The following is a 25,501-nucleotide window of genomic DNA, read 5'->3' as shown; positions in this document are numbered from 1 at the left end:
GTGGACATTTGCCTCAGGATTGAATCTGTCTATATTCTGTTGTACTGTTATGAAGTTGCGCTACCCTGTTTTGAATCTTCAGTTCCATCTTTTTTATGGCAGAGAATGCACCAACAGCAGAAGCTACAGCAAGAACAGCTGGAACAACAACTGGAAGAGAAATTCCAGCTTCTTCAGCAGCAGCCACCACGATCTGTCAACCAACTCCGGGCAGAGTCTCCAGAATTCTCAAAAGATGTAGCTCAGGTCTTGCAAAAAGACCCACAGGGATCCAACTCTTCAACTCAAGACAGGAGCAACCAATCCTCAGAGCAGCCTCATGATTACAGTTTGCACAACGGCACTGCCAGTTTCGATGAAATAATTCCTGGTTAGTATTTGAGCCTTTTGTTAGTTTAGGAATTTTGATTTTTGTTTTTTAATTTTGCACCTTCTCCAAAAGATTTGTAACAATTAACTTCAACTGACACATGGTCCCATTGATGCTTGAGAGATTAAGGAATTCTGTCTTCCCTGTCCAGTAGATAATGGAGCAAACTCGGTTACAACTGGAAAGATTTCCTTCAACCCAAAAGATGTGCTAGGTCATGGAGCCGAGGGAACATTTGTATTCCGGTAAGGCAAGGAAACCTCTGTTTCGAAAACAACACTAACTGCTCCTTGTTGGAGCACCAACATGCTTCACCACCTAGTGCTGGGATATCAGTTCATGCTCTGAAACATTGAGCTGCAGATGCAAAGTGGAGACTGAATTCTGTCCCATTTCGAGTTATGGGGAATCACCCCAACACCATTCTCCTACACCTCTTTGCAGACAGTTCTACAAAATCACATTTTGGAGGAAGTATTTAATCTGTCGTTCCCTCAGGTCGTTCCCTCTCCGGAGCTGAAACTTCTCCGTGAGGTCTCCCAGGGTCGCTACTCTACCGTCTGTGTACCTGCCCCCAACCGTCAGTGTCCCCTCAGCCTGTCTCCACCTCTTGAAGGAGGCGTCCATTGTCACGGGAGTGAATCTGTAAGTGTTGCAGATGGGGGCCATGGTGGACATTTTGGTTGGTCCGAAGTGCTGCTTCATTTGTTTCCACGTTCAGAGCGTGGCTACTACCACTGGGCCTTTTGAGTATCTGGCCGGAGGGGGGAATGGGAGAGCGGTTGTGGCTAGCGCTGGAGGGGTGTCCCTGCACAAGAACCTTCCTCCATCCTCACCCACTCCGTTCCTAATTCCTTGACCCACCGCCATATTCTTTCTGCGGTGGCCACCCAGTGGTAGAACTGGAGGTTCGGGATGGCCAGGCCTCCCACATTCCTCCTCCTTTGCAGGACCTTCTTTCTAATCCTCGGGTTCCTTCCCCTCCACAACCCCTGCAAATCAAAGCCATGATTAACTTATCAACTGTGTTGAAAAAGGTCTTCGGTGATACAGATCGGGAGGGATCTGAACAGGAAGAGTAACCTGGGCAGGATGTTCATCTTGATCGCCTGCACTCTCCCTGCAAGGGAGAGTGGGAATGAGCCCCACCTCTGCAGACCCCTTATAACTTCCTCCACCAGAATTGTCAGGTTCCATTTATGGATCCATGTTCAGTCATGGGCTATTTGGATCCCCTGGTAGCGGAATTTGGTCTGGGCCAGTTTGAACGGCAGCCCCTCCAGCTCTGCTCCTCCTCCTTGCGGATTTGAAATCCTGTTCTGCTGCCAATCTGGCACAACGCTGTATGAATCTGTAAAACAGTAAACATGGCGGACAACAGTAGAGCTGCATAAGTGCGGTGTTGGCAGCTAACGCAGCCATTTGTCAACATGGTGTCTCCTGCCAATGCAAGATGGCCGCCCATTCCCATCTACACAGCCGCAGAAATCCACGCTGTCACTGCTGGAGCCGGCAACCTGGAATTCAGAATGGCAGAAGGGGAGGGAAGGATTTCCAGGCAGGGAATTAAAATCTTTTCCTAATGGGAGATTTTACTGCTGTCATGTAATAATAATAATAATAATAATAATAATAAATAATCTTTATTGTCCAAAGTAGGCTTACATTAACACTGCAATGAAGGTGCTGTGAAAATCCCCTAGTTGCCACACTCCGGTGCCTGTTCGGGTACACAGAGGGAGAATTCAGAGTGCCCAAATTACCTGATAGCACATCTTTTGGGACTTACATAGAACATAGAACAGTACAGCACAGAACAGGCCCTTTGGCCCTTGATGTTGTGCCGAGCATTGTCCGAAACCAAGATCAAGCTATCCCACTCCCTGTCATTCTGGTGTGCTCCATGTGCCTATCCAATAACCGCTTGAAAGTTCCTAAAGTGTCCGACTCCACGATCACAGCAGGCAGTCCATTCCACACCCTAACCACTCTCTTGAGTAAAGAACCTACCTCGGACATCCCTCCTATATCTTATAGTTATGCCCCCTTGTAACAGCTACATCCACCCAAGGAAATAGTCTCTGAACGTCCACTCTATCTATCCCCCTCATTATCTTATAAACCTCTATTAAGTCGCCTCTCATCCTCCTCCGCTCCAAAGAGAAAAGCCCTAGCTCCCTCAACCTTTCCTCATAAGACCTATCCTGCAAACCAGGCAGCATCCTGGTAAATCTCCTTTGCACCCTTTCCAATGCTTCCACATCCTTCCTATAATGAGGTGACCAGAACTGCACACAATACTCCAAATGTGGTCTCACCAGGGTCATGTATAGTTGCAGCATAACCCCGCGGCTCTTAAACTCAAGCCCCCTGTTAATAAACGTTAACACACTATAAGCCTTCATCACAGCTCTATCCACTTGAGTGGCAACCTTCAGAGATCTGTGGACATGAACCCCAAGATCTCTCTGTTCCTCCACATTTCTCAGAACCCTGCCGTTGACCCTGTAATCCGCATTCAAATTATTTCTACCAAACTGAATCACTCCACACTTATCAGGGTTAAACTCCATCTGCCATTTTTCGGCCCAGCTCTGCATCCTATCAATGTCTCTTTGCAGCCTACAACAGCCCTCCACCTCATCCACTACTCCACCAATCTCCACAAACTTGTGGGAGGAAACCAGAGTACCCGGAGGAAACCCACGCAGACACAGGGGGAACGTTCGGACTCTGCACAGACAGTGCCCCAAGCCAGGAATCGAACCTGATACCCTGGCGCTGTGAATCATAATGCTAACCACTATGCTACCGTGCTGCCCACACTCCTAGTCAAGCTCTATTAGTACAGCTATAACACTGGCCTCTAACCAGCAGTGGACAATTGCCCATGTACGTTCTGTACAAAAAAAAGGCAAATACAACCCGACCAATTACCAGCCATCAGTTTACTCTTGATCATAGAAAATAGGTACAGGAGTGGGCCATTCAGCCCTTCGAGCCTGCACCACCATTCAATATCATGGCTTATCATGCAAATTCAGTATCCCACTCCTGCCTTCTCTCCATACCCTTGATCCCCTTAGCCACAAGGGCCACATCCAGCTCCCTCTTGAATATATCCAACAAACTGTCCCAACAGCTTTCTGTGGTAGAGAATTCCACAAGTTCACAACTTTCTGACTGAAGTTCTTCCTCATCTCAGTTCTGATGTTGGTTAGTGTTTCTAAATTCAGTCTCACTATCCCAGGAATGTAAGTGGATTGTAGGTTGCTGTGAGTGTTGGATGAGGCAATGTAGCCTTTGAGCTCTAAGCTCTCTGACCAAGCTTTTGATCATCTGCCCTAATATTTCCTCATGATCGTGCTCCTCTGAAGTACCTTGGGGTGCTTGACTACATTAATGGTGCTATATAAGTACAAGGTTTGTGGTTGTTGTGGTAACTGATTTCCTATTCATAACCCAGGGGCAGCTTTGATAACCGTAATGTTGCTGTGAAAAGAATCCTCCCTGAATGTTTCAATTTTGCTGATCGTGAAGTTCAGCTCCTTCGCGAATCTGATGAGCACCCCAATGTCATTCGCTATTTCTGTACTGAAAGGGACAAGCAATTCTACTATATCGCAATTGAACTGTGCACCGCCACACTGCAGGAGGTGAGTCTGTGTAATGATTTGTGATTCTTCTTACCCTTTAGCAAAGATGTGGAGATGGCGGCGTTGGACTAGGGTGGGCACAGTAAGAAGTCTTACAACACCAGGTTAAAGTCCAACAGATTTATTTGGAATCACTAGCTTTCGGCACCTGATGAAGGAGCTATGCTCCGAAAGCTAGTGATTCCAAATAAACCTGCTGGACTTTAACCTGGCTTTAGCAAAGGGCACAACCCCCTCGAGTTTGAAGTTATGGTCTCCTTAAAGACTTTAAAGTGACCCCAGTTGACCGTTCCGAGATTATGAAGGGAGCCATTAGTGTTGATCTGAGTAAATTATTCACTTTACATAGAACATAGAACAATACAGCGCAGTACAGGCCCTTCGGCCCACGATGTTGCACCGAAACAAAAGCCATCTAACCTACACTATGCCATTATCATCCATATGTTTATCCAATAAACTTTTAAATGCCCTCAATGTTGGCGAGTTCACTACTGTAGCAGGTAGGGCATTCCACGGCCTCACTACTCTTTGCGTAAAGAACCTACCTCTGACCTCTGTCCTATATCTATTACCCCTCAGTTTAAAGTTATGTCCCCTCGTGCCAGCCATTTCCATCCGTGGGAGAAGGCTCTCACTGTCCACCCTATCCAACCCCCTGATCACTTTGTTGAAGGGTTAAGAGTAGCAATGGAAGCATCTTTGGAAAAGGGAATTCGGGGCTTAAAAGGGAATCTGGAGTTTTGTAGGATAATACAGTTATGAAATACATTACCAATGAAGGACATTGAAGTAGATGGGTATAATGGGCTCAACGGACAGCTGGATATGTTTCTGACAAATTTACCTTGAGGAGATGCTGTGTAAGTGGAATTATATACATACATTTATTAGTACATATATATCTTTATTCTAGAAATGCATACAACTCTGTTTCTAACCAGTGGTTAGCCCAGTTCTCACAGTCCAGGTCTTACTTACATTTGTTGCTGTAGTTTTAAAAAGGCTGATTCAGTGTTGGACCTCCTTGTCAATGGTGGCCTTTGAGAGAGGTGGTTGCTCAACATAGTCCAGAGTCTGTTCTACAGTATGTATGGGAGGTAGAGGGCTTGGCTTAATGTCAATGCTGCACCCAAAAAGCAGCATGCCACAGCGCAAAGTGGCTGATAGAAGCTGGGAGACCCCGCTCCCAGGATCTACCCAGCTCGCGGCGCCTCATGAGATCTAACGCGATCTCACGAGACGTTGTGATGTGGAATCCCACCTATTGCGAGACAGCTAGTCTCACTTTAATGTAAAGATTCCTGAATTACCCGAGGCGTGAGATCTATCTTCCTCGCCTCGGAGACGTCGGTGAGCGCCGTTCATTACTGGTCTACAGAAACGGGGACCAGAGGGGACGGCACTTATGGGAGGCCCTCAGATGCATGCCCTTTGGGCAGAGTAGCACCCTGGCACTGCTGGTGCCATCTGGGCACCCTAATTGCCAGCTTGGGACCAGAGCAATGCCACATGGGTGCTGGCCTGGCATTTCCAATGTGCCCAGGTGGCACTGTCAGGATGCCAGGTTGGCACTGCCAAGTTGGCATTTTAGCATGGGTCCGATCGGCCAGGAGTGCCCTGCGTAGGTATGGGGGGGGGAGGCCGTAGTGCATTAGGGCTTGGGGTCGGGAGTCCCTTCGGAGGTCTCGGTGCACAAAATGGGGCTATGTGCAATCTCGGCTGCACGTTGTGGCTTTATAGCCTTGTATTTCTCGGCGCTGCAAACACCGGGAAACACTTGGCTAAATGCACTTGCTATGGGAATTTGTTCCCATTTAGTTAAATTGTGCCCAGAATATTTGACTGACCAGGTCTGGGTTGATATATGAGATTACTTTGGTAGCATTCAAGGACATGCCAAGTTTCTCATATGCAAAATTGAGTAGATCGAGATGGCTTGCAAACCTGATTAAACAAAGTACACAGATTTTCTCAGCTCACAAATATCTCAGTTAACCATTAGCCTCATCTCACGGCTACGGGACATATAGGTTTTCCTACCTCATTCCGTTGCTTTACGATTGTTTCTTTTCGTTTTCTTACTCATTTTGACTCCCTTATCTGGCTTCTTTAAGGAGTTCACCTTCTTTCTCACTCCGGATATCTTTACCGAGGCTTCGGGACGACCTGTGAGGGGGCTCAGTTTATTGCTCATCATTCCTTCTGAAAAATACTTTAGAGCATATACATGTAACAACAAAGACCGCGGGAAATTATTAACAAATATTACAAGGAGCGCACACTGGTGTTAGTCCTTTTGCGAATCTCGAAGCCTGCTGATTGTTCAGTTTGGGTTTTTTTCAGTCTCTAAGGCACCTTTGTTCTTCTCGTGCAGCTATCAGTAATTTATTAACTACGATAAGTCTCCTAGCATGAGTCACTGGCCAGTAATTATGGCTGCCGAGCCGCAGACCCCCCTTTCAGCTGGGATCGCGCTATGGCTCTCTCCCTTTCAGCTGAGAGAGTCCTGTTTAGAGATTCCTTTCGGGGTTCACTTCCCGTTAAATTAGGGAAACTGCAACGACTACGCCAATTTGTTGAAGAAATTATAAGTCAGCACTTCGAGTTTTCGCCAAAGGTCCTTTATTTAACACAAAGTTCGTGGGGGGATTAGAGAGACCACAAAGTGGTCATTCCAAATGTCCCCGCTTTACAAAAGTAAGGCAAGCAATTTATATGATACAGTAAGCAATATTTAGGACAAAAGGCATTCTTTAGATTAGCAAAAAGACAGAAAAGCGAGCAGGCCGGAGTTAGGGTTTAATGATGGGCACTCTAAATTAGGCCTTGAGTTCCTCGCCTAAGAAAAATAAAAATTGTCTGCTGTCAGCAAAACAATGTGCAGCTGTACGTTTGTTTACATTGTATGACCTTCTGACTGTTTCATGCAGAACTTGTTGACTAAAAATAAGGCTAAATATCCATCATGCTTTGCCAAGTGCCTATTTCCATGAAATATAGTCAAGCAGCTGGTTAAAATGAATACAGGGTATTAAGGAAACTAATCCGCCAACTAAAGTCCCTTCTACAGAGAGAAACAACTGCAGTCATCCACAAACTGTAGATAGTGTATGTCTGTGGTAGTTTTGGCACGGAGGCAACTGCGATGAAAGAGTTTTCCGTTTAGGTAGTATTTAATACTGACACAGAGGGCAGTCGATCTTTAAAGTGAATAGCTGGATGAGTCGATGTAATACAATCTTTATTATTGTCACAAGTAGGCTTATGTTAACACTGCAATGAAGTTACTGTGAAAATGCCCCAGTCAGGGCAGCATGGTGACACAGTGGTTAGCACAGCTGCCTCGCGCGCCAAGGTCCCAGGTTCGATCCCAGCTCTGGGCCACTGTGTGGAGTTTGCACATTATTTGCGTATGTTTCGCCCCCACAACCCAAAGATGTGCAGGGTAGGTGGAACGGCTACGCTAAATTAACCCTTAATTGGAAAAATGAATTGGGCACTCTAAATTTATTTTTAAAAATTAAAAAAATTCCCCTCGTCACCACACTCCGGTGCCTGTTCGGGTACACTGAGGAAGAATTCAGAACGTCCAATGAACCTAACAAGCACGTCTTTCGGGACTTGTGGGAGGAAACCGGAGCACCCGGAGGAAACCCACGCAGGCACGGGGAGAACGTGCAGACTCCGCACAGACAGTGACCCAAGCCGGGAATCGAACCTGGGTCCCTGGTGCTGTGAAGTACCAGTGCTAACCACTGTGCTACCATGCCGCCCTGTATTAATGATACTAAGCACCAGAGAAATTCCATCAACAATACCTCCGCCTCATCTTCTGGATTCAGTGGGGGGAACATTGAACAAACGCTCATGTCCTTCTTGAAGTCAGTTCCACAAGCATTCAAGCAAAACCCCTGCAAAATCCACTTCGAACGTATGGTCACTATGGTCAGATGGCTGAAAAGTGTCTCCCCTGCTAAGCCCTGTTTTCCCAAATCAGAAATGGCCAATGTTCCATGGGAGGATTAAAAAAATGCTTCAAAGATGCTTTGAAGCTCTGCTTGAAGCACAGCTGCATTGTCAGTAGAGACTGGGAGGAGCTTGCTACCAATCATCTTAATGATGAGGCTGAGCAACGGCAGAGAAGGAAAGAAATGGAGGCAAGTCCTACATTCCAGATTCCGCATCCTGCCCTATGTTCCAAAATATCTGTGGGTCGAGAATCAGCCTGTTCAACCACATGAAGACCCTTGGCAGAAACTTACAACCTTGAGTACACATCATCCTTGAATCGAGGGACAGTAGATGACGACAAAGCTGTGCTGTACCTGCCATGAGAGTCTTTGATGCATCTTTACTCTGTGTCTGAGCGGTACAGTACCTGTCCCTGGAACTATTTGGGACAGTATAGAGAGAGTTTTACTTTGTTTCAACAATATGCTGTACATGTTCTGAGAGTATTTGATGGGTTAATATAGAGGGAGTTTTACTTTGTATCTACCCAATGCTGTACTGGCCCTGGGAGTAATTGATAGGACAGTGTAGAGTGTCTTTTACTTTGTATCTACCCCGTGGGTGGGAATATTTGTTGGGACAGTGTAGCTACACTCTATATCTAACCCATGCTATGCCTGCTTTGGGAACAATTGATGATATGTTGTGGCAGAAACCTGGGCCGGGATTCTCCGGTATCTGGCCAGCGGGCCGTACCGGCACCAAAGAGTGGCGTGAACCATTCTGGCATCGGGCCGCCCGGAAAGTGCGGAATCCTGTGAAGCAGGCCGCCCACAGTAGCCAGGTCCCGCCGGTATGGACCTGGTCTAATCCACGCCGGCGGGACTGGCCGAAAACGGCCGGCCGCTCGGCCCATCGGGTACCGGAGGGGGGGCCACTGCCAACGGCCCCCGACCAGCACGCCGCGATCCCCCCCCCCCCCCCCCGGCCAAAAAAAATGGCGCCGGAGAATTCGGCAGTCAGAGTGGCGGGCGGGATTCACGCCGCCCCCCTGCGATTCTCCGACCCGGCGGGGGGTTCAGAGAATCCCGCCCCTTATTCTGTGTCTTACCTGATTGTTCTTTGACTACGAGTTTCTGAGTCTAACACTGAGAGCCAATAGAGCCTGGTGTTCTATTCTTCTATCTTGCCCTGGTGAACAGTTATTCCTTTCTTACATTTTTTATCCCCATTAAGGGGCGATTTAGCGTGGCCAATCCACCGACCCTGCACATCTTTAGATTGCGAGGTGAGACCCACGCAGACACTGAGAAAATGTGCGAACTCCATACGGATAGTCACCTGGGGCCGGGATCGGACCCGGGTCCTCGGCGCGTGAGGCAGCAGTGCTAACCACTGCACCACCGTGCCGGCCGTGAACAGTTATTCCCAATGGGTGTGATTACTTTTCCCCATTTGTTAAATTAGATGTGAAAAATATTTTATGTCAATAATAAAAACTGAAATGCTGGAAATATTCAGAAGATCCAGCAGCATCTGTGAAGAGAGAAATATTTCAGTATATTGCTTTTATATTTTACTTCTGTTTGTTTACAGTATGTGGAAGATTCCAAATTTGATCGTGTTAATCTGGACCCTGTAACCGCGCTTTTTCAGACCATGTCTGGCCTGGCTCACCTGCATTCCCTCAATATTGGTAAGACTCTTCTCACATTCACTGCAGAATTTAAAAATATTTTAGTTCATTTGGTACACCAGATTAACACGGTGTTCCTGTTTATAAGCCACCTAGCCTAACACTGCTCTTTCTCTTGTTCCCCATACTCACTACTGTTCTTCTGAGCTCACTATTCCCTTCAATGCTCATGCCCTTTACTTTTCCACTCAATGTAATCCTGCTATATCCCTCATTCCCCATACACCTTACTATTCCAGTTAGTTTAATCCCACTCTTTTTCACTCTGCATATCTTCTAATATACTGCCCAGTCTAATCCCATTTCCCTCCACATGCTATTTATTATTCCAGCTAGTCTAATCCTGCTCTTCCCCTCACTTCCTACACTCTTATAGCTCATGGACACTCAGTTTGGGTTCCGCCAGGGTCACTCAGTTCCTGACCTCATTACAGCCTTGGTTCAAACATGGACAAAAGAGCTGAATGCCAGAGGTGAGGTGAGAGTGACTGCTCTTGACATCAAGGCAGCATTTGACTGGGTATGGCATCAAGGAGACCAGCTAAACGGGAATCAATGGGAATAAGGTGGAAAACTCTCCACTGGTTGGAGTCATACCTGGCACAAAGGAAGATGGTTGTGGTGTTTCGAGGTCAATCATCTCAACTCCAGGACATCACTGCAGGAGTTCCTCAGGGTAGTGTCCTAGGCCCAACATCTTCAGCTGCTTCATCAATGACCTCCCTTCCATTATAAGGTCAGAAGTGGAGATGCTTACGGATGACTGCACAATGTTCAGCACCATTCGCGACTCCTCAGATAATGAAGCAGTCCATTGAATACAGGAATTGGGACATCTTGCTGAAGTTGTACAAGACATTAGTAAGGCCATACATGGAATATTGTGTACAGTTCTGGTCACCCTATTATAGAAAGAATATTATTAATCTTTAAAAAGTGCAGAAAAGATTTACTAGGATGTTACCGGGATTGATGGTTTGATTTATAAGGAGAGGCTGGATAAACTGGGACATTTTTCGCTAAAGCGTAGGAGACATAAGGGTGATCTTATAGAGGTCTATAAAATAATGAGGGGGATGGGTAAGGTAGATAGTCTTTTTAAAATAAATTTAGAGTACCCAATTCATTTTTTCCAATTAAGGGGCAATTTAGTTGAGCCAATCCACCTACCCTGCACATCTTTTGGGTTGTGGGGGCGAAACCCACGCAAGCACGGGGAGAATGTGCAAACTCCACACAGACAGTGACCCAGAGCCGGGATCGAACCTGGGACCTCGGCGCCGTGAGGCATCAGGGCTAACCCACTGTGCCACCGTGCTGCCCTGGTAGATAGTCTTTTTAAAAAATAATTAGAGTACCCAATTCATTTTTTCCAATTAAGGAGCAATTTAGCATGGCCTATCCACCTACCCTGCACATCTTTGGATTGTGGGGGTGAAACCCACGCAAACTCGGGGAAGAATGTGCAAACTCCACACAGACAGTGACCCAGAGCTGGGATCAAACCTGGGACCTCGGCGCCATGAGGCAGCAATGCTAACCACTGCGCCACCCTGCTGCCCCGATAAGGTAGATAATCAACATCCCTTCCCAAAGTAGGGGAGTCTAAAACTAGAGGGCATAGGTTTAAGGTGAGAGGGGAGAGATACAAAAGATTCCAGAGGGGCAATTGTTTCACACAGAGGGTGGTGAGTGTCTGGAATGAGCTGCCAGAGTCAGTAGTAGAGGCGGGTACAATTTTGTCTTGCAAAAAGCATTTTGACAGTTATATGGGAAAGATGGGTATAGAGGGATATGGGCCAAATGCGGGCAGTTGGGACTAGCTTAGTGGTAAAAACTGGGTGGCATGGACAAGTTGGGCCGAAGGACCTGTTTTCATACTATAAACCTCTATGACTCTATGTCCTTATGGGCAGCACGGTAGCATTGTGGTTAGCATAATTGCTTCACAGCTCCAGGGTCCCAGGTTCGATTCCCGGCTTGGGTAACTGTCTGTGCGGAGTCTGCACGTTCTCCCCGTGTGTGCGTGGGTTTCCTCCGGGTGCTCCGGTTTCCTCCCACAGTCCAAAGATATGCAGGTTAGGTGGATTGGCCATGCTAAATTGCCCTTAGTGTCCAAAATTGCCCTTAGTGTTGGGTGGGGTTACTGGGTTATGGGAATAGGGTGGAGGTGTGTGCTTGGGTAGGGTGCTCTTTCAAAGAGCCGGTGCAGACTCGATGGGCCGAATGGCCTCCTTCTGCATTGTAGATTCTATGATTCTAAATGCAGCAAGACCAGGACAATATCCAGGCTTGGGCTGACAAGTGGCAAGTTATATTCCTGCCACACAAGTGCCAGGCAATGACCATCTCCTACAAGAGAGGGTCTAACCACCGCCCCTTGACATTCAATGGCATTACCATTACTGAATCCCCCACAATCAACATCCTGGGGGTTAACATTGATCAAAAACTGAACTGGACTAGCCACATTAATACTGTGGTTACCAGGGCAGGTCAAAGGCTAGGACTCCTACTACGAGTCACTCGCCTCCTGACCACCCCCAAAGTCTGGCCACCATCTACAAGGCACAAGTAAGGGGTGTAATGGAATATTCGCCACTTGCCTGGATGTGTGCCGCTCCAACAACACTCAAGAAGCTCGACACCATCCAGGACAAAGCACCCCGCTTGATTGCAGTCACCCCCACACAGTCCACAAACATTCAAACTCTCCAGCACTGACGAACAGTGGCAGCCGTGTGTACCATCTACAAGATGCACTGCAGTAACTCACCAAGGTTCCTTAGCCAACACCTTACAACCACTACCATCTAGAAGGACAAGAGCAGCAGATACCTGGGAGCTCCACCACCTGGAAGTTCCCCACCAAGTCACTTGCCACCCTGACTTGGAATATATAATGCCGCTCCTTTACTGTCACTGGGGCAACATTTTGGAACTCCCTCCCTAACAGCACAGTGGGTGTACCTACATCCTAAGGACCTAAGAAGGCAATCCACCACCACCTTCTGAAGGGCAACTAGGGATGGGCAATAAATGCTGGCCTAACCAGCGACGCCCACAACCCGTAAATGAATAAAAGAAATATATATTCCACCCAGTCTAATCACCATCTCCTGCTTGCTCACACACTCTTTAAATTTATACCCTGTTTAATTCCAATCTCTTGCTTGCTCCCCATAAACATCGATATTCACCCTCTTGAAACAACTATCTAAATCCCTTTTAAAAGAATTGATGAACTCTACTCACCGGCATGGATCTGTTGGGTTGAATGGCCTGTTTCTGTGCTGTAAATACTATGTTACACCTCAACAACAGTTTATGGCAGAGAAGTCTGCATTTTAACAATCATCTGTGTGAATATTTTTTTTCTAACCTCTTCAATTCTTTTTGTTATTATCTTGAATATATGTCTCCCAGCCGTACTCCCTAGATGCTTATGCCTTATTATCACATCACTTATCAAAATTTCCTTCTCATACCATAAGATCAGACGCGTGTACTGACTTTTACCCCATGACAACTCTGTATCTTGCTGACAGTGAAGTACTTTGGAGCCAGTTGCTGTGTTAACAGTTGTAAATTGCTGCTGTCGGCCAAATCTGATTTTCGCCCCTTTATTTCTGGAACTCTGGCTCTAGTCCATCGGGATTTGAAACCACGCAACATCCTCATCTCCCTGCCAAACTCTCATGGGAATGTGAGGGCAGTGATCTCGGACTTTGGCCTGTGTAAGAAACTGTCTGCAGGGCATCACAGTTTCAGCTTGCGCTCTGGTATACCTGGAACAGAGGGCTGGATTGCACCAGAGGTCTTACGGGAGGAGCCTAAAGACAAACCTGTAAGTGTTAGCACAAAGGTAGTCTGGTTACCCTTGAAATTAAACACACTGAATAAACAAAGTCAGAAGATCAAAATGACATGGCTACAAAGAAAATCTGGAAGTAATCAACAGGTCAGTCAGCAACTAAAAGACAACAGACAAGTAGAGATCCTTCTCAATCAGAACCTGTCACAGCAATGCTGATAAACAGCTTCTGTCCAAACAGTTAACTTGCATTTTCTCTCTGAGGCTGCCAAACCTGCTTTGTATCTCCAGCATTTTCCGAATTATGGGCCTAACTTTTCAGCTGTACATTCATTGAAGTGTGAGAAATGTGTTCATGTGTCTTGATATTTGCAGCTTCATCCCCATTTTTGGCCAACCTTTCTATATTCAGAATGGCTGAGGTGGCAACTGTAAATACTTTCCATTGAGTATATGAGATGTCACTGAAACTCAGAATAGGTAAACAGGGACCACATCAGAATTCAACATAGGTAAGCAAGCCTGACATTAGAACGCGAGGCAGGTGAGCAGAACTGGCAACAAGATTTGGGACAGGTGAGCAGGACTGACATCTGGAGTGAGTTACTGACCTATGGATGCAGTAAATGATGATCGACAGGAAGCGCTTTCAAAGTGAACTGGGGTGGGTGGGACAAATGTTAGTTGTCTTAGAAAAGGAACCAAAATTTAACTGCATTGAACCATTTGTGTGTTGTGTGTGCGTGCACATGTGTGTTAGAACCATGTCATAAATATCACCTGTATTTCCCCAACAGACATATGCAGTTGACATTTTCTCAGCAGGCTGTGTTTTCTACTACGTCGCTTCTGAGGGAAAACATCCATTTGGTGATTCTTTGAGACGGCAAAGCAACATCTCATTAGGGAAGTACACTTTACAGCATTTCGAGCAAGAGGTACATGGTAAGAATGTATTTATTTTTTGCTTATAATTATGACGTGGGTTTTGTAGCTCCCAGTGTTTTCAGCACTGGATATGGCTGGTTTGCCACTACATAGCCAGTAAAAGCTCAGCTCAATTTCCTGAGCCTTTTTTAAAAGTTACTAGCAGAACCCCCCACCCTCATTACAAATATTGTTCCAGCCTTGTTCACATAGATATGAAACACTTGCCAAGCTTTTGCAGGGCTGTGTGTGAAGGATGGAAATGATGGGCGAGATTCTCCACTCCCGTGCCAGTTGGAGTGGAGAATCGCCTGGGCCGCCAGAATTTCCCGGGACGCCGGTCCGACACCCTCCCGCGATTCTCCCAAGCGGCGGGAACGGCCCCCTCGAGTTCCGCGGGCCACAGGCCGGAGAATCGCCGGAGACACCCAAAATGGCGATTCTCTGGCACCCCCGCTATTCTCAGGGCTGGATGGGCTGAGCGGGCAGGCCAAAACTGCGGGTCCCCCCCGGCGCCGTCCACACCTGGTCGCTGCCGTCGGGAACAGCGCGGGAACGCTGGGGGGGCGGCCTGCGGGGGGGGAGGAGGGATCCTGCACTGGGGGGGTACCTCAAATGTGGGATGGCCCGCGATCGGCGCCCATCTTCTTGCGGGACGGACTCGGAGAGGACGGCAACCACGCATGCGCGGGTTGGCGCCAGCCAACACGCGCATGCGCAGGTGACGTCAGTTATGCGGCGCCGGCCACGTCATGTATGCGGCGGCGCCTTTACGCGGCGACAAGGCCTGGCGTGTGTAGATGACGCGGCCCCAATCCTAGCCCATTATTGGGCCCTGAATCGGTCGAGATAGGGGCCGTTTCGCGCCGTTGTGAACCTTGACGGCATTCACAACGGCGTGGGCACTTCGGCGCGGGCGTGGAGAATCCCGCCCGATGTCTCTTGAAAAGATCTGCTGGTATAAATGTTTAATATAGCGGTGACCTCCATACCCACATATATGTTCGCATGATGCAAGTTGTCCGGAGGTCAGCATCCAGAAGGCAGCACATCTCTGTAAGAGCCTTTGTTGTGGAACGGAGATGTCAAAAACAAAGGGGCTGGTTTAGCACAGGGCTAAATCGCAGGCGTTGAAAGCAGACCAAGGCAGGCCAGCAGCACGGTTCAATTCCCGTTCCAGCCTCCCCAAACAGGCGCCGGAATGTGGCGACTAGGGGCTTTTCACAGTAACTTCATTTGAAGCCTACTTGTGACAATAAGCGATTTTCATTTCATTTCATTTCATGGTGCCCTCTAACGTGGAGGGCGAGATTCTCTGGTCTCTCCACAGCGTGTTTCTCAGCGGCGGGAGGTGGGCCGTCGTTGGCAGGTGGCAGGATCTTCTGGTGCCACTGCTGTCAATGGGATTTCCCATTAAATCCACCCCATGCCGCCGGGGAACCCGCGACGGAGGTGCGCCATTGACGGGACCAATCCACCTGGTGTGAACAGTCAAAATATCTTGCTTGGAGTCATAATGGTGCTGATGGAGGCCATTCAGCCCAACAAGTCCACACTGCTTTCTGTAAAGCAGTCCAATCATTCCCATTAGTCCACTCTATCCCTGTAACCCTGCCAAATTTATTTTCCTCAAGTGCCGATCTAAATTCCTTTTGAAATCGTGGATTGTCTCCACTTTCACTGTTCTTGTAAGCAGTGAGTTCTAAGTCACTGCCACTTGCTGCATAAAAAGATTCTTCCTCAGATTTTCCCTCCATCTCCGTGTTAAACTTTAAAACTGTGTCCTCTAGTCCTCGCACCATCAACTAACATAAACATTTTTTTTGTGTCTACCTTATCTGACTGAACCTGTTTTAACCTTGCACACCTCTATCAAATCTCCCTTCAACCGCCTTTACTTGCAAGAGAAAATCTTACGAACAAACAAATGTACGATCTAGGAACAGAAGTAGGCCACACGGCCCCTCGAGCTTGCACCACCATTCAATAAGATCACGGCTGATCTAATTTTAACCTAAATTTCACAATCCTGCCTACCCCCGATAACATTTCACTCCCTTGCCCATCAAGAATGTATCTGCCTCTGCCGTAAACACACTCAAAGATTCTGCCTCAACCACCTTTTGAGGAAGAGAATTCCAAAGTCTCTCATCGCACTAAGACAAAACTCATCTCTCTCTAAAAAAATAAAGGGTTGCCCATTGAAAACAGTGGCCCTAGTTCTACATTCTGCCCCAAGGGGAAGGATCCTCTCCACATCCACCCTGCCAAGTCCCCTCAGGATCTTGTATGTTTGAACCAAGTCACCCCTTAATTCCAGCAGATACAAACCTAACCAGTCCAGTCTTTCCTCCTAACACAACGTTCCCATACCTGGTATTAATCTAGTAAATATTCTCTGAACTGCTTCCAAAGCATTTACATATTTCCTAAAATAAGGAGACCAATACTGTACATAGTACTCCAGATGTGGTCTCACCAATGTCCCGTATAACCTCCCTACTCTTGTATTCAATTACCCTTGCAATAAACAATAACATTCTATTCACTTTGCTAATTGCTTACTACACCTGCATACTAACATTTTAAGATTAATACAGATTACAAAGTACCTTTTTAAACTGCAGTGGTCTCATTAACACAAAGTCCTTTTATTTTTAAATTTAGAGTACCCAATTATTTTTTTCAAATTAAGGGACAATTTAGCATGGCCAATCCATCTAGCCTGCACATCTTTAGGTTGTGGGGGGCGAAACCGACGCAGACACGTGGAGAATGTGCAAACTCCACACAGACAGTGACCCAGAGCCGGGATTGAACCTGGGACCTTGGCGCCGTGAGGCAGCAGTGCTAGCCACTGCGCCACCGTGCTGCCCACAAAGTCCCTTGTAAGCACACAGATTGACCGTTACACACATTCTGCTCAGAACCCAAGTTAGTGTCAGACAGCCCCCCCTCCACCCCCCGAGATGATTGTCACATGAGACTTTCCAAACTTCACTCCCCCCAAAAAACACGCTTTATAATCTTTGTTCACAATAATGCTTTCCATTAACGGTTTGCTTTCCAAAAACCAGTCCAGGTTTTCCAAATTACACTTTTGAACAAGGCTTCTGCTCTAGTTCTAACAGTGAATCTAGTCCAGGATTTGCACCAACCCCTTTTGGATTTCTTTGTCTTTTTTAAATAAATTTAGAGTACCCAATTCATTTTTCCAATTAAGGGACAATTTAAGCATTGCCAATGCACCTAGCCTGCACATCTTTTTGGGTTGTGGGGGCGAAACCCACGCAAACACGGGGAGAATGTGTAAACTCCACACAGACAGTGACCCAGAGCCGGGTTCGAACCTGGGACCTCGGCGCTGTGAGGCAGCAAGGCTGCGCTAACGTGCTGCCCTTTCTTTGTCTTGACTGCTGCTCAAACTGCTCACAATTGCTTTACTCTCAATTCCTAGACTCTAGTAAAATGGCATCAAACGTTTCATTTACCTCTGAAGTTTGTTGTCCCATTTTATACCTGGTTACTGCAATTGCCTCCTTAACTCAGAACACTGTTTACTCTTCCTTGAATTCTTCTGAACAATACCTTGGTCTCTGTTCTCTTAACTTCAATCATCTTAGGAACTCTTTCTGTCCCAATTCCCTGGTTACTTGGATTGTATCTTGTTCCTTAGGAAGCCCACATCTTTGCAACTCCCTTGTCCTGTCCAGCTTCTCTTGGCAGTGTTGAGAGATGTTCACTCCCCAGTGTCCTGTCTCTAACTGCAATATATCCATCTAAAACTTAATTTCTTTTAGATTTAGAGTACCCAATTCATTTTTTCCAATTAAGGTGCAATTTAGCTTGGCCAATCCACCTACCCTGCACATCTTTGGGTTGTGGGGATGAGACCCGCGCAAACACTGGGAGAATGTGCAAACTCCACACGGACAGTGACCCGGGGCCAGGATCGAACTAGGGTCCTCAGCGCGTGAACTAAAACTTAAAAGCTTTTCTACCCTTAAAAGGGCTTCCTGTTGCTAAGCAACAACTGCTACTTCTATTTATTCTTCACTCTGTAGCCCTCTCTAAGCACAATAGACACACAGTTGGAACATAATCAAACCCCACACATACCAACCCCATTATCCAGCATGAATTTAACAATACGTTTTACCTTTGAGGCACAGAAACATTAAATTACCCACTTAAAATTATACCTCATTTCTGGGCAGCACAGTGGTGCAGTGGTTAGCACTACTGGCTCACGGCGCTGAGGTCCCAGGTTTGATCCCGGCTCCTTGTGGAGTTTGCACATTCTCCCCATGTTTGCATCGGTTTCGCCACCACAGCCCCAAAGGTGTGCGGGGTAGGTGGATTGGCCATGCTAAATCGACCCTTAATTGGAAAAAATTAATTGGGTACTCAAAAAATTTTTTTAAACTATACCTCATTTCTAATGTTTACCAATACAAATATAAATCTCTTAAAACTACCCTTGTGTTCCTAGCATTATTCACCTTACCAAAATGGATAACTCCACATTTTCCACATTATAATCAATTTGCCCAACACTTAACCTATATTCTTGTGTAGCCTCTTATGTCCTCTTCACAACTTTGTGTCATCAACAAATTTAGCAACCATACCACTAGTTCCTTCATCCAAATCATGTATATACATTGTAATGAGTAGAAGCCCAGCACTCACCACATTCTGCCACCCAGTAAATGACCCATTGATGTCTACTTTCCTGTTAGCTAGCCAATCTTATACCCTTGCCAATATGTTACCCCCTAAAACATGAGCATTTATTTTCCATATTAACCTTTGTTATTATTTTCCATATTAACCTTATCAAATAACTTCTTAAAAGTACATCCACCGATTATAGCACCGTTACTTCTTCAAAGTACAAGAATCCCAGCTTTTCCTTGTAGCTCAACTCCCTCATTCTAGTATATCTCTGCAGTACCACTTCTGGCAGACAGCTCTCACGGGCGGGACCACCTTCCAGTGGAGCCCAGAAGTTCTGCTTACAGCCAATCACCGCTCAAGTGAGCATTAAATGGCAGTAGGACTTAGAGAGTCGTCAGCTGCACATTAGGCACCGAATCGCGGGATGGCGGGCGCCAATCGCTCACCATCCTTAAAATTCTACCCCATGTCTACCATTGTCCAGTTTGAAAAACAATCATTTATCATAACTCGCAATTTTCTGTCCATAAGTTATTTTTTAATGGAACTGCCAAGGTGCCCAGGTGATACTGCCAGCTGGCAGGGGCACTGCCAGGGTGCCAAGCTGGCAGTTTTTGTGAGACGGTGATTGGAGGGGTGAGTGGGAGGGCGAGGGGGGTGGTGACCCCCTTATAATAAGGGCGATACGGTAGCACAGTGGTTAGCATTGTTACTTCACGGCGCCAGAGTCCCGGATTCGCTTCCCACCTTGGGTCCCTGTCTGTGCGGAGTCTGCACGTTCTCCCCATGTCTGCGTGGGTTTCCTCCGGGTGCTCCGGTTTCCTTCCACACGTCCCGAAAGATGTGCTTGTTCGGTGAATTGGACATTCTAAATTCTCCCTCTGTGTACCCGAATAAGCCCCGAAGTGTGGCGACTAGGCGACTTCATTGCAGTGTTAATGTAAGTCTACTTGAGACATTAATAAAGATTATTATTATTATTATATTTGAGGTTTGGGTGGGTGGTTCGGGGCAACCTAATCTCTCACTGCACTGAGGAGTTCCAGTGAATGGAGTTCCTCAGTACAGAAACCAGGGCTAAGTGTGGCATCACCAGGGAGTTTCCCGCTGAGGCCCCCCCATCAACCGGGAGGACATTAGATAGCCGGATGTTTCTCGACACTGAGTGATGGGAAACACTCGGCTAATCTTGTGTGCTACGGCACTCTGTCCCCATTTGGGTAGATAGAACATATAGAACATAGAAAATACAGCACAGAACAGGCCCTTCGGCCCACGATGTTGTGCCGAACCATTGTCCTAGATTAATCATAGATTATCATTGAATCTACAGTGCAGAAGGAGGCCAAGATCGCGCCCGTAGTTTCTAGAAATATCCTACCAGCCTCCGAAGAAAGTTTGGAAGGTTTTAACAACTCCTTCTATCTCCACACACTCTGAGGTGCAAGCCATCCAGACCATGCAACTTATCCACGCTAATCTTTCTTATCAGCCTGCCTATCAATTTTCACCTCACCCATTTCCGCTTTTATCAATATTTTATTAGCAACTTCGTCCTGGTAAACCCCAAAAAGCAGTATTATTTTCATATTTCTACTACCACTGTTGCATGGCAATGGGAGTAATCCAGAGATTACCACCTTTTTATAATTTAGAGTACCCAATTCATTTTTTTTCCAATTAAGGGGCAATTTAGCATTGCCAATTCACCTACCCTGCACGTCTTTTTGCATTGTGGGGTGAGACCCACAGACACGGGGAGCCCAGGTGCTCTGAGGCAGCAATGCTAACTACTGCACCACTGTGCTGCCCCAGATTATCACCTTTTCAAGTCCTACTTTTTAACTTTTACCCAAGATCCAGAAAGTCTGACCGTAGGACCTCAATATCTGCCCTCTTTTTAAAAAAATTCCGATTAAGGAGCAATTTAGCTTGGCCAATCCACCTACACTGTACATCTTTTGGGTTGTAGGGGTGAGACCCACGCACACACGGAGAGAATGTGCAAATTCCACACAGACAGTGACCCGGGGCTGTGATCATACCCGGTCCTCGGTGGCATGAGGCAGCAGTGCTAACCACTGCACCACCCTGGTGCCCTTATCTGCCTTTTTTTATGTTGTTGGCTCCGACGTGTATCACATCTTTTGGCTCATTTCCAACCCCTACAGAATATCCTGCACCCTCTCCATTGAACCTTTACTCTGGCACCAAGGAGGCAACACACCATGCAAGACTCACAGTAGTGGTTAAAGAATCAACCAGGAATTTCTGTCAGCGTCACTAAGTCCAGGGGGTAAATAATACACCTGAGTTGCCTGATCTTGATTATGCAACTGATGTAACTTTCCTCAATGTGGGTGTGGGTGGGGGTGGTGTAGGAATAGGAAATAAATCAAGATTCCTTGGTCTTCAGGGTCATTCAGTGACCCTTGATGGAATAGGCGCAAATGTACACCTGTAAAGAGAGGATTTGACTTGGATGTTGTGCTTTCACAGTCCCATAGCTAATACAACTGTAAAATTAAATAGTTACATGATATCACTTTGCTTTCTTTTAGAGAATGTTGTGGGTAGACACTTGATTGAACAGATGATCAGAGAGGAGCCACAGAAGCGTCCCTCTGCTCAGTGTGTCCTGAAACATCCCTTCTTCTGGACTAAAGAAAAGCAGCTTCAATTCTTTCAGGTAACTCCCTCCCAGGAAAAAATTAACCACGTCAGCGAGGCCCACATGAAGTAGGTGGAGTGTGGCAGGGAAGAATGTCTACCGAACAGCCTTAGACAGACTGATTTTCCAAATGTTCTTTGACACAGAGCCTTGCCCTCCAGATTACAGGTCAAGAAATCCCAGGGCTACCTGTCATGTTTTTCCATTCTTTTATTCTAATGGTTGGGAAATCTAGGGAAGCTTGTCCTTGAACTCACGTTACCCACTCCCAGAGGGCTCATTTCTTGGAACATCTGTTTGGAAAGCCCGCATTGCATTAATGAAATCTGACAAAGTGAGTGACATTTATATTGCCCGTCAGCTACTCTGTTGCATAGTATTAAACCAATAACCAGAAATTATTTGCGTAGAACTCCCCTAGTATAACTCATAGAATTGCAATAATTGGTAAATGAAGCACACATCCCATTAACGAATAAAAAATATATATAAATACTGTGGCTACAAGAGCAGGTCAAAGGCTAGGAATCCTGCGGTGAGTAACTCACCTCCTGACACCCCCCCCCCCCCCCCCCCCAAAGCCTGTCCACCACCTCCATCACATGGACTTCAGCTGTTCAAGAAGACAGCTCATCACCACCTTCTCAAGGGTAATTAGGGATGAGTAACCAACGCTGGCATGGTCAGCGAAGCCCACATCCTGTAAAAAATTAATAACAAATAAGTCAACCACTAGAAGTTATGCCACAGGTTAGCACGGTCATAAATAAAAGCAAACCAAATACTATTCAGGTGGATTGAATTGAAAAGTACTGAAATTATACTAAACCTTATCGAACTTTGCTTAGATCACACTTCTGTGTATATTGCTCATTGCCGTATTATAAAAAGGATAACGTGGCATTGGAGAGGGTGCAGAGGGGATTTACAAAGATGGTTTGGTATACATATTAGAAAAGGATTGATAGGCTTTACTCATTTAAAAAAATGCTGAGGAACAAACTAATCAAGGTCCTTAAAATGATGAAAGGTTTTGATAGAATGGATGTGGAGAGAATGTTTCTTCTTACGGGGAAGAACATAATTAGATGTAATCAATATAAGATGGTCACCAAGAAATCCAATACAGAAGAAACTTCTTTACCCAGAGATTGGAGAGAGCATGGACTTGATATCACAGGGAGTGGTTAAAGAAAATAGCCTGAATGCATTTAAGGGGAAACCAGGTGAGCATATTAGGTTGAAGGGAATAGTGATTACCACAGTAGATTTAGATGAGGAACGATGGGAGAAGGATCAAGTTGAGCAGAAACACCAGCATGGAGTGGTTGGGCCGAAGGACTGGTTTCTGTACCGTACATCCTATGTAATCCTATTAGAATTCTTACTATCAGCCCAGGTTTTTGAAAGTAGATAGGCTGAGAAATATTAAGTATAATCTCATGATGATTCCACTCATAGTGCACTATTGGATTAATTTTGTGACATTTAATGTCCCAAAGCTGCAATCTGCCAGAGTTGATGCAGATCCTATCCTTGTAGCTGAGGTGGACATCGATTGGATTTTCTATTTAAACTCCACAAAATACAAAGAAAGATCTGAAGACAGCAGATTTTTCTTTTATTTGTTCATCAGAAGTGGACATCACTGGCAAGGCATTTACCACCCCCTAATGTTCTTTAGAAGGAGCTGGTGAGCCAATAGAAGGAGTTGGTGAGCCAACAGGGCAGTTATGAGTATTACTGTGGCTACACCACATATTAACCCGTCCAAGTAAGAATGGCAAATTTTCATCCCTAAAGGATCTTTCTGAACCAGATAGATTTTTGCAGGAATGTATTCCAGAATTATTTAATTAATGTCCTGCAGCTGTTGTGCAATTTGAACTCCTGTCTCAGGATCGTTAGCCCAGGCATCTTGATTTCTAGTCCAGTAACAGAATCCCCATGCCACCATATCCCATGATATGGGTAAGGGAATGCAGTGATTACATTACTGGACTAGTAATCTATTAATTTGGTAGTTTGTGTTGATGCAGCAGGAACAAGGGATTGAACCTGGGACAATGTTTGTCTGTATGACTCAGCTACTCTCTGGTCTCTATCTTATTCATTAGATGCTTGGTAGAATCAGGTGTTATGGTTTGTTGAGGTCTGATTACGTTCAGTGATTTTGTTTCTTGTTTCCAGATTTTAAACCTGGGACCTAACAGGCATAGCCTGAAACATGCTGAAAGGTGTAGATACATAACATGAGAAATCTGTTATACTGAAATTCAAAAACTGCTTTGTGTTGTACTAGGATGTGAGTGACCGGATAGAAAAGGAATTATTAGAAGGGCCAATCGTTGGTAGATTGGAGTGCAATGGGAGAATGGTGGTAAGAACAAATTGGAGGATGCACATCTCTGTCCCTCTGCAAACAGGTGAGATACCCAGCACAGTGAATTATGCTATTCAACACAGATATAAGTACATCAAAAATCCATTTCACAGTGGTCTTTTTCTTTCCCCCCCACCTTGCCAAGATTTAAGAAAGTTCCGGACGTACAAAGGGAATTCTGTGCGTGATCTTCTCCGAGCCATGAGAAATAAGGTGAGGAACAGGCTCAATGTCTGTTAGCCATGACAGAGACTTATCACTCAAATAAAATCCATAATGTTGCGAAACTTGCCAAAGGACATTTGACGTCAGATGGAATGTGAGGGGAAGAGTTGGGGATGGTGACTAAAGCCACGTTTAGGGGACAGTTTAAGGAGATTGCTGGAAGTGGGAGAGATGTGGCAAGGCAGAAGGGAATTCCAAAAAGTGGCTGAAGTTATCAACTTGGAGTGGGGATGGATGCATAGTAGAATAATATCCCAGGAGTAGTGAAGTAAGCTGGCATGCTGGGTCAGAGAGTTTGTGGAGCTTTGGATGACAAACAAAAATATACATTTTAAAATATGGGGCTGGATTCTCCGCCCCGCCGTGCCACACTTCTGCCTCGACCCACCGGCGGGATTCTCTGTCATTTACCTCGGGCTTAGTCTGGGTTGCCTCGATTCAGTGCCTTGTGGGTATGGGACAACCCTAATAAGGCACTAATTATCAATGTTGTTCAGATAGCTGTAAGGATGGCTAATGTGGAGAATTAAGAAATGTCACATTGAGTATTGCTGAAAAAAGACCTGTAGAGGTTTTTCATCTTGCACTGATCATGACATTCACAAGAATACCAAATATAAAGGGAACAACAACTTATACTTCTTGAGAAGAGAGTGTTGATTGGTTTGGAGCAAGTGGACTCTGATTGATAGAGGTGTTGCCATGGAGAATGCACCAGTTAACTGATGACTGACCGTTAACTACTAAGCTTAAATTCAACTACTAAGGTTTAAATTCAAACCTAGCATGTTGAGTCTGATTGATCAAGACATTGCCCCAGAGAATCGCTGTTGCCTATTTTGTTCAGTTGAAACAGGCACAATGTGTGTACATGTTCTTTCTATCTGCAAATAGCAGGCCCTGAGTATTTAATACATGTAGCTTCTAGCACACATAAGTGAGCCACACTGTCAGCCCAATTTATAATCTTAAATTTGTTGTCAGCATAATTCTTAGCAGGGGCAGCACGCGGCGCAGGGGTAGCACTGCTGCATCACGGCGTCGAGGTCCCAGGTTCGATCCCGGCTCTGGGTCACTGTCCGTGTGGAGTATGCACATTCTTTCCATGTTTGCGTGGGTTTCGCC

At 46.0% G+C, this 25,501-nt stretch overlaps 1 protein-coding gene across 3 annotated transcripts in view; it reads left to right on the top strand.

Moving 5' to 3' along the window:
- ern2 (endoplasmic reticulum to nucleus signaling 2) overlaps nt 1-25,501 on the top strand; it is a 130,904-nt gene that overhangs the window by 100,677 nt on the left and 4,726 nt on the right. For 2 of the 3 annotated variants that reach the window (XM_072481166.1, XM_072481164.1), the window contains exons 13-21: nt 103-370; nt 522-615; nt 3,837-4,026; nt 9,577-9,676; nt 13,324-13,523; nt 14,288-14,435; nt 21,659-21,786; nt 24,071-24,194; nt 24,297-24,364. In XM_072481166.1, the coding sequence (XP_072337267.1) occupies nt 103-370; nt 522-615; nt 3,837-4,026; nt 9,577-9,676; nt 13,324-13,523; nt 14,288-14,435; nt 21,659-21,786; nt 24,071-24,194; nt 24,297-24,364 (1,320 nt within the window). The remainder of the gene's footprint in view (nt 1-102; nt 371-521; nt 616-3,836; nt 4,027-9,576; nt 9,677-13,323; nt 13,524-14,287; nt 14,436-21,658; nt 21,787-24,070; nt 24,195-24,296; nt 24,365-25,501) is intronic. The other variant, XM_072481165.1, reaches the window with a different exon arrangement.

This window comes from Scyliorhinus torazame, chromosome 17, assembly GCF_047496885.1.
Source record: "Scyliorhinus torazame isolate Kashiwa2021f chromosome 17, sScyTor2.1, whole genome shotgun sequence".
Lineage (NCBI taxonomy): Eukaryota > Metazoa > Chordata > Chondrichthyes > Carcharhiniformes > Scyliorhinidae > Scyliorhinus > Scyliorhinus torazame.
The sequence above is the reverse complement of the archived record's forward strand: the minus strand, read 5'-3'. Positions and strand labels throughout refer to the sequence as shown.